This window comes from Ursus americanus, chromosome 7, assembly GCF_024610735.1.
Source record: "Ursus americanus isolate L20-20 chromosome 7, mUrsAme1.1.p, whole genome shotgun sequence".
Classification (NCBI taxonomy): Eukaryota; Metazoa; Chordata; class Mammalia; order Carnivora; family Ursidae; genus Ursus; species Ursus americanus.
This window is the reverse complement of record NC_142133.1, coordinates 13498554-13513439: the sequence shown is the minus strand read 5'-3', so window position 1 is coordinate 13513439 and position 14886 is coordinate 13498554. Positions and strand designations below refer to the sequence as shown.

Sequence of the window (14886 nt, the reverse complement as noted above, 5' to 3'; positions counted from 1 at the left end):
CTAATGCTCTAAAGACTGTGCATCACCATGGCAACACAGTTTGCAAACAAAAAGTAGGAAATGTTTGCTTTTCAAGTACAGCTTCTCACTTGAATACTCAAACATTCTCAGTGCCTTATTCAAGGTTTATTAAGAGTTGAATTTGCTTTCTATTCACTTGTGTGTCACAGACACATTAAATGACAAATGCAGGTCTCTGTGGCCCGCACTTTCAGTTAAATTAGCAATCTTCAGGGAGGGAGACAACTGCATTCATGCCATTTTAACAGCACTAAATATAAAGCTGTGCCAAGTGCCGACAGAACGGTGGGTGATCGGAGCTGCCACTGGCAATGTACACAAACAGGCCCCGCTGGGGAGCCCTTCCCAGCAGGTGGCAGTCAAACAGTCACCGTGATCCCGCCAACGGCTGTGTTTGTGTAGACTCCCTGTGTCAAATTGAGGCCTGGGACCAATTTCTGATAGTAAATAGTATTATATTCAGTTCCATTTTTATAGCTGTGAAACATGGTAAGTGGTAGATAGGGAAGGGGAAACTGCACCCCTGTGCTGGAGCTCTAGCTTTGATCCTGAAAGTTCATCTAGTTTGACAGAATCCAAGCCCTATTTAAAAGGAGTTCTTGGGAAATTTCTCTGTGTGAACAGTTTTGTAAAAGGCGGAAATTGGCACTCGCCTGTAAGGCTTTTTCACTTTTTGTTCCCGGACAGAGAGAGACTCCAGCTAATTGGGAATGTTTTGGTTTGGTTTGGTTCGGTTTGATTCCTTTTTTTTTTTTTCCCCTCCTTTCCCTCCCCCCCCCCCTTTTTTTTTTAACAGAAAAGGCGGTTTATCATTGATAGGGACTCCAGGAATCTTTTTGTTGTTTCCTCTTGCTGCCTTTAAATGTTAAAAGTTCCATTTGAAAGGAATAAACTCTAAGGCTTTATCTTGGTGTGTACATATCTAAGTGTACCTACTAGGGGGATGTGCCTCTCTAATTACGCATGTGATAGTCCTCGTTCCATTGTAACACACTATTTTGATCGTTCTTTAGAAAGTGGCACTTGCTGTTTCATCTGCCAGCTTGTCCTGAGCCGTCACCGTCCAGGCGCTTCCTAGACTGCGCGCTGACAGCAGCCTCGGCTGGGAGGCGGCGGGGCTGCTGCCTGTGCCCTCCGGGCTGCACTCACACTTCGGCCTGTCTCAGGCGCCTGATGACAGCTGTGTGTTGATGCAGCAACCACAGTCTTTCGTTGTCATCCCTTCCGTAGACGGAGGCTTCAGATGATAAACCCTTTACCCATCCTTTACCTGCTTGTCAAACAGTAAAAGATTATTCTTGCTGCAGCAAAGAATACTTTATTCACAGATGTCGAAAACATCAGTTTATAATGTAAATGTTCTGTGTGTCCCCAAAAGTTCTTTTTATACTATTCGTTTTAGTATTGACAATGTTTTAAAGCTTTGAAAGAGCAATGTGCTTTTAGAAACTTAAAAGAATGACATCTGTGATGAGTGTAAACTAAAATATTGTCTTGCCATATTTGATTTCACTATAGCATCTAAGATTGGATAGACACTTGATTTATCTGGTCTGTCATATAAACTTTTTTTTTTGAGTTTAACTTTTGTCTCTTTCTCAAGCGCTGGCTGTCTGTTGCAATGAAAGCCTTTTATAAAATAGAGAGATTGAAATCAGTCCTTTTGTATGCATAAGTGTAGGTAATTATACTTTAAAGAGAACTTGCTTTGTACATTTTAATTTTTATAAAGAAACGAGCAGTTATCTCCCTGACACCTTATTAAATGTATAATTAACCTTATGATCCCTAGCTCACTTGTGAATGCTTGGCAGAATAATTGGAGAGGAATAGTGCTTCTTTTTTTCCTCTTTCTTTGCAGTCCTAAACCTTATTCTGTGATTGTTGAAGCATTAGTTTAATTTTTCCCTTTTCTTTTTAAACAAACTTTATACTCACAGCGCCAAGGGCGACATACTCGCGAAAGCTCGGCTTAGCTCACATTTGTTTTCTGTTTTCTTACCGTACAAAAATTGGTTGACTATTAGGCCTTCCCATTGGTAATGATACATTACTGTATTATTGTGAACTTTGTTAATTGGAAATATTCACCTTGGTCTACTTGTTTATCAAAAACCTTCATTTACTGAATGGTGTTTCCGATTTTTAGAGATGTGGTGCGATTGCAGAACAAACTTCAATCTTCTTGGTGTTCTGTCTGAGGAGCGCTCAGACACCAGGAAAGGTACTGTGCTTGACTTGCTGACACATCAGGGATGCTAGAAGCCATCTTGTTCAGGGTACTGAGTTTCACGTAAGAGCTTTGGTTCAGTACCTTACCTAAAAACACTATAGAGACTGATGATTTTGTTTGTCTCTACTTGTTTACTTTTTTAGATGTTGATACAGAGTTACTTCTGGCTCCTTTGTTTTGTTGTACAGGGAATGCAAAAGAAGTTCATACACTGAATTCCCCGTTCATGTAGTTGTATGAGAAGAGCCCTAAGAAAGGGCCCTTACAGGGGCACCTGGCTGGCTCAGTGGGTGGAGCATGCGACTCTCGATCTCAGGGTTGTAAGTTCAAGCCCCATACTGGGTGTAGAGCATACTTTAAAAAAAAAAAAGAAAGTCCCTTAAAAATGGAAGATAAAAATCCTGTTGCGTAGGTCATTTGGTCCATTTAACGGTGGGGAAGCAGTGCAGAGGCACATGTCCCACTGCAGAGTGTCTCTGTGCTGGTGGCTACTTCTGGCCGTTTCTCAGGTCCAAGCCACCAGGTAGATGAGCCACTTGGCTTTAAAACTTGCATGTGCCGCAAATTTGTGTTCTCTATTTGTATAGTTACCTTATTTACACTAAAAGCTGCGTGTGTGTGTGTGTGTGTGTGTGTGTGTATAAAACCAGAAGCAAGTCCTAGTTTTGATGTTAAAAAAAAAAAGAATAAAACATATTTCTAAAAAATTTTTATAGATCTGATTTTACCTATTGGGTACCACGCGCCCCATTCTTGGTTTATTTGGGCACATACAACGTTTCAAACTGAGTGTCAGTTGTAATGTTTGTTTTATGTGAAATATTTGGTTTCCAGTCTGGGAGGTCTAGTTCTCCTTAATTTCCCCCACACTGCCACCCTGTTTTTGCATTTTTGTTTTTTTTTTAAAGATTTTATTGATTTATTCGACAGAGATAGAGACAGCCAGTGAGAGAGGGAACACAAGCAGGGGGAGTGGGAGAGGAAGAAGCAGGCTCACAGCGGAGGAGCCCGATATGGGACTCGATCCCGAAACGCAGGGATCACGCCCTGAGCCGGAGACAGACGCTTAACCGCTGTGCCACCCAGGCACCCCGCGTTTTTATTTTTTTATTTTTTTATTTTTTTTAATTTACCTAATCGCACTTTTTTTACCTAATTGACTTACATTTATTTACAACAAACAGCTTTTCAGAAATACTTAGCTGCCGTTTTCTTTTTCCTTTCAAAGAGACTGTTTTTAAAGTTGTGATTAAAAAGTACAAGAAATCTAAAAAGCACCTGTCACTCTACATATGGGTCTCTGCCCATATGCCAAATACCTACTGCCTTGCTCAAAAGGTGGATAGAAGTGTACAGTAACACAGCTGCTGAAAACACTGCCCCGGGGGACTTTTAATTGTAGAAAGTCCTGGGAGGATGCAGGTCCAGTTATATAGATTGACTGAAGAAGCGTGTAAAAAGTGAATTAGGATTTTTAAAAATTCCAGTTACAGTGTCTAGCAAGTATTTGACAGCAGAATAAGTAAGCCAGATGCAGTTTCTTTTGTGAGATGGGAACATGGCATATAAAATCATATAAAATCCACCATCGATTTATCCAGTAATATCAGAATGTGTTTAGATATCACTAGGATGTGGCAGGTCTGTACTCACTACAAGAACTAAACCCATAGGTGTGTCCAGATAACCTCTGAAAGTAATCAAGTAAACATTCCAGTGAGATCTGGAAATCCTCTGTTTATATACAAAGCAGGGAAAACTTCATAATGTTTGATCGAATGAATTCTTCACATTTTATTTAAAAATCTTGGCACCTGGAGATACAGTTAATACCTCTTTCTACTCTTTGGGATCTTGTAACTTCTTGGTAAGGTTGACAACAGAAGCAATCTTGATGATATTTTATTTATTTATTTATTTTTCTTTATGATATTTTAGAAAAACATTCATAGAAGTGCGAATGGAATTTCATTAACTTTTGAAAAATGTTTGTTTTGGCTGTAAATTATTAAATGAACAATAAATACTAAGATCTACAGAAGGGGAAAAAGTTAATTAAAATTCAGTAGACAATTGTGTTGTAATTGTTGTGAAGATTTCCTGATACAATGTCCATAAATCAGTGTTTTATTTCACTCTTCTTTCGAGTTGTGGTAACTTTGCCTATATTTAATTTCCTAGGCATCAACTCTGAGATCTTTGTTAGAATTGATTCCTGAATTAATTGAAAAGGAAGAAGCATACACTTCAGTCATGAAAAGCTATGGTAATAAGTTTAATCTGACTTTGTTATTTAAGTGATTTAGATATTTGTAGCATAGTCAACTCGGTTTTCAGTTTTGTCAAAGGCGGTAATTCTAAATATCAGGCAACTATGATATAAATAATTGATTTAGCTTTAGAAAATGTTTTATTTTATTTTATTTTTTTAAAGATTTTATTTATTTATTTGACAGAGATAGAGACAGCCAGCGAGAGAGGGAACACAAGCAGGGGGAGTGGGAGAGGAAGAAGCAGGCTCATAGCAGAGGAGCCTGATGTGGGGCTCGATCCCATAACGCCGGGATCACACCCTGAGCCGAAGGCAGACGCTCAACCGCTGTGCCACCCAGGCGCCCCTAGAAAATGTTTTAAAACTATATTTAAGAAAATATGTAATTATTCATCGAACTTTAGCATAAAAAAGTATCACTGAGCATCTTCAGCGGGGCCCAGATCCTTTGAAGAGGACCCCAGGCTCCCAGAAAGACTTGGAGGGTCCCCTTGGACGTATATATACCGGGAAGCAATCCAGTCTCCCCAAGGCCACCTGAAACATAACATGAAATAGGTACATAGTTGAGACTGTCACGTGACTTGCCTTCTTGCTCCTTCAGTACCCTCACCACCTGCTTACACTTTTGAAATAAACCCCTTAATTAAAAAGCGGGCCCCAAGATTTTACTTTAAATCACAGTGGAAATTCCAGTCTTTTAAGCAGTTTGTTCCCCGATTGCCAGCTCATCACACATGAAAGGGAACCAAGCTATAAAGTGTTCTCAGTAATCAAGATAAATGTAAGCATTTCGTTTCCTAGTTAAGATCACCGGTCCATCTGCCACCCACTGATTTGCTCACCCGAGGCAAGGGGTAAATAAAGAATTGCTTTGTTGATTTTATTGTTGTCGGGACAACAAACTGCAATCAGAATTAGTAACTTGGTTCTCTGTTTTCCACCCGTATGAGGGGACCGTGAGATATTTCAAAATAGAGGCAATAATCATAAAACCTCTTGAAATTCCATTAGGGGGTTGGGAGATGTTAAATAACGAGTACATACCACGAACTAGTGCCAAGACGGTATAAAACTGCTACTAAATTGTGTAATCCCACTTGGGAATTGGGACGGGGAGGAGCGTGGAGACCATGAAGGTGTGGTGAAAGGCAAGATGGAAGAGTTTTCGGAGTAGCTCCCTGGAAAATGGTAGAGCTTGAGCTGAGCCCTTGACAGTGGCAGAGAAAAGTTTTGCCCTACAGGGACCAGTTTTCCTGTAGGCAGGAAATTGACTTCCCCCAGACTGCAAAGATCTGTTCAAGCCCAGTGAGAACTGGTGAGTCATCCATGCTCGCTCCCTTTTGGGAGATTCTTGGATCTTTGGATTGACTTCTTCCATCCATCCTGGGGGCTCACCCTGGTGTGCTGGAGTTGGGATCGGTTCTGCAGCACTGTTGTAGGGTAGGGGATTGTTAGGTGCTTAGTTGTTGACAGTCTAACGCAAAAGTGAAGAGTCAAACTACCAGCAGTAATTGCTAGTAGAGCCCTTGTAATCTCAAGCGTAAACCTGCAAGTGAAATTTCTACACGGCAGCCACAGCTGGAGAGCCAGCTGAGCTTAGCCCCTAGGCTACTTCATCAGCCATTTAAGTGAAATAAATACTAGTGTAACTTGTTAATGTTAGGTAGATGTGTACAGTTTCTTTATGCAGATAATGTATTTAGAATATTTTTTGTTACTGTAGCCAAATATATTCCTCATATTTGCTTATTTTATCGTAGAACGTATTGCCAGTCTTGGTGGTGGTGTTTAGCTGATGATCTCTATCTTGATGTAGGTCTAGATTTCCACATAATTTACATGATCCCCACCACAATAGTCCTTGAATTCGCTTGATTTCAAGTGTGGTTTTAAGCAGAAGAGGGTTGAATGGTATGTGTTTGCTCCGTGATTGAGGACTTTGGTTTGTGGTCATTTTAACTATCATGGGTCTTTTAGTAGCCTTATTTGTCATCTTCCTTCTCGTTCATCCTGAATAATGCTGACTGAGAAGTGTGCGGAGGAGTGAGGGAGCTGGTAGGCTCTGGATCTGGCTTTTTGCTGAACGTAGTTAGGTATTCGTTTATCTTGGGATGAAGGGATTCAGGAGTCCCTGAATGGCTAAGTGTTGTTGGGAAAAGAGGAAGGTAGGTTGTCTTTATCTGTGTTTCATATTTTCCTTCCAGTCTTAGACAAGGACGCTGTATCTGCCAAAGCACTGTATGAACATCTGACTGCAAGGAACGTAAAACTGAATGATCTGTTTCTAAAGCGTTATGCAGTTTTGCTGAAGAAGGCTGGAGAGCCTGTCCCCTTCACCGAACCCCCTGTGAGTGTTTCTTAATTAAGGGGAGGGGGGGAATACTGCTGCAGATTTATGTATGCTTCATATTAATGTGGAAAAAAAGTAAGTTGAATACTTAATTACATAAGGATTAGATCTCTGTGAAGAAGCCTCAGAGGAGGGCTTTGGGAACTGAGCAGTCATGCCGCAGGTTTGGCTGTGGGAGAACGTAGCCCCATGGGGCTGAGGTTTGAAATACAAGGTCAGTCTCAGACCTTTAGCTATAGGTATGGATTTATCAAATGTCCTTGGGGCAGTTCTCTCATCATTTCAACTCGAAGTAGGATTTAATGGCCTGTATGTCAATAGCCAAGCTCACTGTCTCCCTGTGAATTACTTGTTCATTTTAAGCAAGTTGGTTTTTATATTTGTTTATATGGCAAAAGGATCACCACGGTAAATCCATTAACATCCATCACTGCACATAGTTACAAATTTTTTTCTTGTGATGAGAACGTTCAAGATCCACTCTCCCAGCTACTTTCCCATATGCAATACAGTATTATTGACTAGAGTCACCGTGCTGGACATTACATCCCTATGACTTAATCATTTTATCACTGGAAGTTTGTGCCTTTTGACTCCCTTCTTCCCTTTTGCCCACCTGAGGCAACCACCAGTCTGTTCTCCACACCCATGAGCTTGGGGCTTCTTGTTTGGTTTTTGATTTTTGTTTTGTTTTTTAGGTTCTACATAAGTGAGGTTATATGGTGTTAGTCTTTTCTTTGTGATGTATTCTATTTAGCTTAAAGCTCCCAAGGTCTGTCCATGTTGTCACACATGGCAAGATTTTGTTCTTTTTTATGGCTGAGTAATATTCCGTGTGTGTAACATACACACATACATATATATGTATCACGTATGTATCATGTTTTCTTTGTCCATTCATCCACTGATGCACGCTTAGGTTGTCTCCAGGTCTTGGCTTCTGTGAATAATACTGCAGTGAACACTGGGGGTGGATGTCTTTTGAAACTGGTGTTTTTGTTTTCTTTTGGTGAATATCCGGTAGTGGACTTAACTGGATCATATGGTATTTCCATTTTTTAGTTTTTTGAGGAACCTGCATACTGTTTAGACAGTGGCCGTACCACTTTGCATTCCCACCAACAGTGCAGGAGGGCTCCCATTTCTCCACATCCTCGCCAGCACTTGTTATTTCTTGTCTTTTGTATCCTAGCCATTCTGACAGGTGCGAGGCACCACCTCGTTGTGGTTTTGATTTGCGTTTCTGTGGTGATGAGTGGTGCTGAGCATCTTTTCATGTGTCTCTTTGCCCTCTGGGTGTCTCCTCTGGGAAAATGTCTCTTCAGGTCCTCTGCCCGTTTTTCAGTTACCCAGGAAATTTTATTTTGTTGTACTTTAATAAGAGAAATCATCCATGCAAAATTCCTTCATTGTGTAATGAAGCTGCGAGTCGGGACACCATGTTTAATTGAACCTTCCGTAGCTGGGTGTAAATACCTGCGTGCACACGCGCACACACAGCAGAGGCTCTTGGTGCAGCTTTAACTCTAGACTTGCGGCCCTTCAGCTAGTCATTTCATGAACAGAAAGGAGTGCTGAGGACTGAGGGGACAGCAGTTGCCACGGGCCCGGTGGTCTTTGCTATCACTTTGCAGCACTTTATGCCTTTTGAGGGTTTTGTTTTGTTTTGTATGACTTTTGCATTTTGTGCCATGAATTCTTGCTTGTGACTGTACCTATAACTTCCCTCCCTTTGTCTCCTAACAGGAAAGCTTCAAATTTTATGCAAAGAAGTTAAAGGAATCAAAGGGAAACCCTTCGTGAAGCCAGCAGGCACTATATTTTGTGTGTATTTGTGATTCAATGTCTAAAATGTTATTTTTAAAATATATTTGAGAGGACAGAATAAATAAATGAAAAGTTACATTGTGTATTTTTTTTATTCATAATGTATATATGTTCAACACTGTTGACAATAACTGTGCACTTAGTCAATAGACTTTTTGGGGTTTTGCCTACAACATAAATCTATAGAATTTTTTTTCACGGCTTCTGATGTTTGAAGCTTTAAGTTTTCAGGGTTCTTCCCCCAGTAACTCTTCAGGTCCCCTGTTCTGTTTCGTTCGTTATTTTCATAAAAATGTCATTCCTTTCTTTAAGACTTGCTTGTTAGTGTTATTTGCGGATTTTGGAGCTAGACAGAATGATGCTCAGTGAGCGTTCTGAGGCTTTACTACTCTGTGACGGGAATTCTCTTCCTGTGGGAAAGCCGGCATAATTTCCAGTTCTGTAAATTGCTGGCACCGGCAGGCATGGTGTAAAGTCGTGACACCTAGCACTCGTTTTCCAGTGAGAAACAAACTCAGAGACTGTCTCTTCCCCTTGGTCGGGGTGCTATTTGCCAACGCCTGGATGCTCCCCGCCATTCTTTCCCTTCTACACGGAGGCTTCCAAGAGGCTGTTCATGGACATCTCTAAGATTGAGCCCTAGCCGGGACTTTGATCACGAAGAAGAGAGCAGTGCATTTCCTCTTGCCTTGGTTTCAGGTTTGCCGGCACAAGTACACCCCTACAACAGGCTTTTGTTACTTCATACTCATCCTTTGAATATGTGATTTTGTAGATGAAGGAAATTGTGGTTTGTATTCAGTTTTATCAAAGTTATCTCCAGATTGGTTTTCATGCCTATTAATACCTGTATTATCCGTTGTTACTATAAAATAATTCAGGCTGGGTTGTGAAACACTTTACCATTACAGAAGTATCTTAATATGTAACAGTGACCTACTTGGGGATTAGGTAATTACCCAAAACATTGAAAATGTTTTATTTGAAGTTTATCCTCATTTCGGTGTATTCCTTATCCATTTGAAATCAGTGGTTCCCACTATTTACATGAGGGGAGACCTCGCCTTGTAGGAAGTAAGCTGGCCTTATGCTGGTTGTGCTGCCGACCATCCTTCATCTAGAGCCTTCAGGTGGCATGAAAGGGAGGGATTGATGGAGGGGAGCAAGAAGTAAGCGTCATCGCGACGTTGGCTGCGCTTTCCTTCATCTCTGTTTTGTGGAGTTAGACCTAAGGGTTTAGAGGCCTTGGCCAATGCCAAGTTCCAGCCGAGAGGACTTAATGAAGCTCTCCTTTGTTTGCTCCCCAGGGGCAGGACCTACAGCTGTTGTGTCTGTACCTGTGTTGTCTGATTGGCCATGAGCCTCACCCTGTTAGTGATTCCACTGAAGCAGGCCTTATTTTTCACAGTTATGCTAACAAATTAGTGGAGCTACATTTTATTGATGTTCATTGAAATAGGTGTCTCAGATGAGGCATAACCTTGAGGCATACCCTGGACTTCCCAGTTTTGTCTGGGCCAGAGACTGAGAGTACAGTCTTATTTGCATGAAGTGACTCTAAGGCAGCCTTGTGTATGACGCTGGTAAAAGGCAAGGTGTAGTGCAGAGGAAGTAGGTACAAATCCCTCATCTAGCATTCTAAACTGCAATACTGGCTTCCCCTTTTTGAATTTAAATATTTAAAGTGTAATTGTATATTCTAGGTGGGCTAAGAAATGCTTTCTAAATAATAGCAAAATTGAAACAAATAGAAATAGAGAGCAAACACAATTATGGCACTCGATAATATGATTTAGACTAAAATTATAAGCAAACAGCTAACTCTAAAAAAGTAAATGTCATGATAAACTTTTGGAAAGTATGTTTTACGTGTAATTGTATGTTCATGTATTTGAACCTAATTTTAATGTGAAATGCTTTGAATAAATTATACTCCAAAAACCTGTGAACTTCATTTTTAATCTTACGAAATTTTTGCATAATTACTTTTATCATTTTAAGGACTGTAGTCTTAAAATTTTAAATTAACAATTGTGTGGCAGCCTCTGCTGCAGCCAGAATTTCTCTGCCAAATGGTGTACAGTTGCTGTGCAGAGAACCAACGATATCACGGCTTCTCTGTTGTAAGGACAAGCAGATATTTAATTTGAGATCCCTGAGGTACAAAGTTGGTGAGAATTAATTAGTAGAGGTGGATATATGGTAAATGGACGCTGAAAACAAAGGGGGTTTTATCTGCGTTAGGTGTCAGAAGGAGCATTCCACAGCTGCACAGAGCTGTCTGGGGCACACTTCCCCCCTTGCCTTACCCTCCTGTTCCTTCCTTGGGCGAGCTTGCTGCGGTCAGCATGGGGGGTTCCTCTCTGTGGCTTCTTGGCCCTTCTCCCCACCTAGCCTATTAGTTGTCTCTCCAGGGCTCCCGCAGCCACTTGAAGGAGGAGGTACCACACAGCTTGTGAACTCGCCAGGGCCCGATTGTGTGTGTCCCATCTGTAAGCCCAGACCTTGCAGTCCTGGCCGCTGCCCCCCCCCCCCCACCGTGTACTCTCGTCAGGTCCGTGTGTTCTGTGAAGCTAACCATGGGCACCTGCTACTGTGCGCCGGGTGCCCCTCTTCCCTCACATTCACGATGAGAAACATCCAGGCTTACAGGAGTTATTTTGCCCACGGTGATCTATCACATGGCTAGGACTCCCAACTTCCCAAAAACAATGCAGTTAAATTGTAAATCCAGTTAAAAATCCAGTTAAAAGTCAAATTAGAACCTCTAAACTGTTAGGATATTTCTATTTTTAAGAAAGCAAGCTTTCACATTAAAACAAATGTTCCCAGTCCAGACAGTTTTACATTGTAAGGTTATTTTCTTTCATTTAGTCAAATACCCAGTGTCTGGCATAAATGCCAAGTTTGTGAATTCCAGTAAATTATTAAGCAAGCTTTATATTGCAAATTGTTCTTCCCTGTACAATTTATTCCTCAGGTCTGCAATGTGTGTACTCTGCATACGTTTTCTCATGTGTTTGAGCACAATTTTCATTTAATATTTGTCTTTCTGACCAATATTTGTAGAGTTTCTATAAAGTGAAAGCAACATTCCTGAAGTATAGTCGAGCTAATAGCTGCAGGGGGTACACAATCATGGTAATTTATCACTTTGCTGTTTCCATTAGGAATGTATCCTGCTTTCAGACCCACAGACTTTACAAAGCCCACATTATGCAGCCTTAGTACAAATAAAGGAAATGGCTGCATTTGCAAATTCAAAATAAGCACTTATCTTTTTCTTTTTTGCACGAAGAAAAGAAACATCAGAAGAAAAGAAACATCATCGGGGTTCAGGCAGAGCAAAAACATTTAACTGACTTCATACTTAGCGCCCCTGCATGTTTGTTTGGACAATGGCTGGCTGGCTGGCGGGATCCGTGCTTCCAGAGATCTCTTGAAAGCAGTATCGTCACCAACCCTGCCCCAGGCATGCACTTGCAGAAATTCTCTTCATTATTTACTTACATCGTTTCCTCCCCTAGACCAAGAGCTCGACACCAGTTAGAACAGAACCTGGCCCTGCTTGGCACCCAGTAAGCGTCGTCTGATGAAGCCATGAGCACAGCACCTGTCCCGCTTTCCAAGTCCTGTTCTTTCTGAGATGTGTGCCTTGCATGCGTGTCCTCACACACACCTGTCTTCCTAAGAGATCAAAGACGCCACTTTGTAGCTCAGAGCTAGGACAGTGGGAGTCGAGGCCAGGAAGTCTTTTAAAACCCATGTTCCCACATAAAACAAGTTTACTGCCAGGAGGAGGAGGGTTTTCAAATGTGCGATGGAAGCCACTTCAGTGCAAGAGTGGGATCAACAAAAATAAAGACCTTCATGTTTAACATGGGGCAGTGGAGCTTTTTAGCAGTTTGGGGAAACAAGGAATAGCTCCAACTTTACAAAAAGACAATAAACACGGGCACTATGACATGGAAAGCTGAGAAGTGTTATCCGGCCCCTGAGTTGGTGTGTGTTAAAAAAAAATCTCAACCCATTGCTTAAAATATTACAGTTTTAATTGTTAGCTGCTAACACCACATTGCTGCTGTTCCCCAGCTGCCAGCAGAAAATGGGCTGTGCTCTACCTGCCTGCCGCCTCCCCTGCCATAGCTGTCTCAGTGTGATGGGGACCAGGATCTTCCTCTGTTCCCTGGCCACTTCAGAGGAAGAAGCCATTCTACTATCAAAAACAAATGACAGACGACTTGAGATTTGAATGATCTAGTTTAGACTATGAAAATAGGGGTGTTTACTTTCAGGCATGAGCAGCGGCTGTACTTTCCAAAGAACAGGTCAGCCAGCAAGATGCTTCCTCACTCTCAGCTTCCCAGTCCCTTGCTCTCTCCCTCGGAGCCTAATTGGTGCTCCAGGCCGCGGGCTGGGCTGAGGGAAAGGGCCTCTGCCAAGTGACTGATCTGTGAGACTCAGTAGAGCCCCTACATCTATCTACCAGGTCTGTGGTTAGCACTTCGATTTGGTGTCCATTTAAATATCCCTGCTACTAGCTATTTAATCTAGAACCAAAAAAAGAAGTCGAGCGGGAGAAAGAAAACAGTAAGTACAAGATCCCTGTGAACCTGACTGGTGAGACTAGCTTGACCCAGGGCACGACACGATTGGGTCTTAAATCATTTCTATACAACAAGAGCAGGAAAAAACAAAATCACATCAGAAATACTGAGTCGGGTGCCTGGGTGGCTCGGTCAGTTAAGCAACCGACTCTTGGTCTCAGCTCAGGTCTTGATCTCAGGGTTGTGAGTTCAAGCCCTGTGTTGGGTTCCACACTAGGTGTGGAGCCTACTTTAATAAAAAAAAGAAAAAAATATTTGAGTCAATATAGGTACTTTCTGCTGAATTAAAATTTCCTTGTCAATAGCATAATTTGAAATTGGAGGGGTTAAAATGCAAACTTCAAAACCTCTGCCTTCTGGTCAAGGGTCTGCAAAGCCTACGGCCTTGGGACAAATCAGCGCGCTGCCGGTTTTCGTCAGTACTGTTTCCGTGGGACACAGCCGCGCCAGCCGTACTTGAGAATTGTCTGTGGTGGCTTTCAGGCTGCAACAGAGTGGAGGAGTGTGGCCCTCAAAGCCTGAAATACCATCCGACCCTTAACGGGAAGAGTTTGCGACCCCGCTTCTGACAATTACAAGCAGACCTCTCCCCCTTGCGGTGTGGGGAGGGGCTCAGTAGACAACCTGCCCGCCCTGAGGAGGAGCAGTGTGTTTGGTTTTATTCGTTTCAAAAAACAGACCCGTGAAATCAGGATCTCTGGGAGCGGGTCCACAGTGGTATTTGTTATAGCCCCAAGGTGGAGAACCAGCATGTTCCAGCAAAAAAAGAAGCGGCAGCTGCTGGAGTTTCTCCCATTCTCCAGCCTTGGCACTTGGCCCCTTTCCCCCACAGGCCTGGCACCAGAGTGCACGGAGTTAAGGCCCCTTGTAAACTGAGTGGCCATAACTCAGATGATGTGCCCCAGTGGCTGTCCGCCCTCACTGCACGTTGGAATCACCGGGGAGGTCATGAAAAAGCCCCATGTCCTCTTCCTCCTCCCTTTAGGCCTAAAGCCTCTAGGTGACCGCAGGGCAGGTATGGGGTGAGGAGCTGGGGTGGGCTGGAATAGAATGAGGACAGCATCTGTGCAGACTAGGGGACAGCTTGATGTGGGAAGTACAGCCCCAGCGGGGTGAGGAGGGTATCCACACAACAGAAAAAATGTGGTGTAGGTGGGAGATCGGTTACATACAGGGGATTAGCCGAGTGAATGAAAGTATGAAGGCCAGTGGAATCCAGGTTTCTCGCAACTGGAAAAGGGAGTTACAAATACAGAAAGGGAGAAAATGAGAATCAACTCCATGGTATACTGGAATTTGGGAACTGGATGTATTAATGTACAGGTAGGTGTGTATATGTGTGTGTGCTCACGTGTGCACACACATGTATGCAGACCCGTGTACACATGCGTGCATTCCCAACTTTGCTTCCTTAGAGGGCCTGGGGGCAGTGATACCCCAGTAGCAATGGGCAGACTTACCACTCAGATCTTGGCTTCTAGATACCGTTTTCCACTAAAAGGAACCAAGATTTTTTAGAGAAATGTCTGCTTTTCTAAGCACTGGGTCTAAGGGCTGGGGGTAGAAAAGTACA

At 42.4% G+C, this 14886-nt stretch overlaps 1 protein-coding gene across 2 annotated transcripts in view; it reads left to right on the top strand.

Moving 5' to 3' along the window:
• LRPPRC (leucine rich pentatricopeptide repeat containing) overlaps positions 1-8782 on the top strand; it is a 106113-nt gene extending 97331 nt beyond the window's left edge. The window contains exons 35-38 of one of the 2 annotated variants that reach the window (XM_045771856.2): positions 2171-2245; positions 4436-4520; positions 6734-6876; positions 8626-8782. In XM_045771856.2, the coding sequence (XP_045627812.2) occupies positions 2171-2245; positions 4436-4520; positions 6734-6876; positions 8626-8682 (360 nt within the window). In that variant the 3' untranslated portion in view covers positions 8683-8782. The remainder of the gene's footprint in view (positions 1-2170; positions 2246-4435; positions 4521-6733; positions 6877-8625) is intronic. The other variant, XM_087863360.1, reaches the window with a different exon arrangement.
• Positions 8783-14886: the final 6104 nt, after the last annotated feature.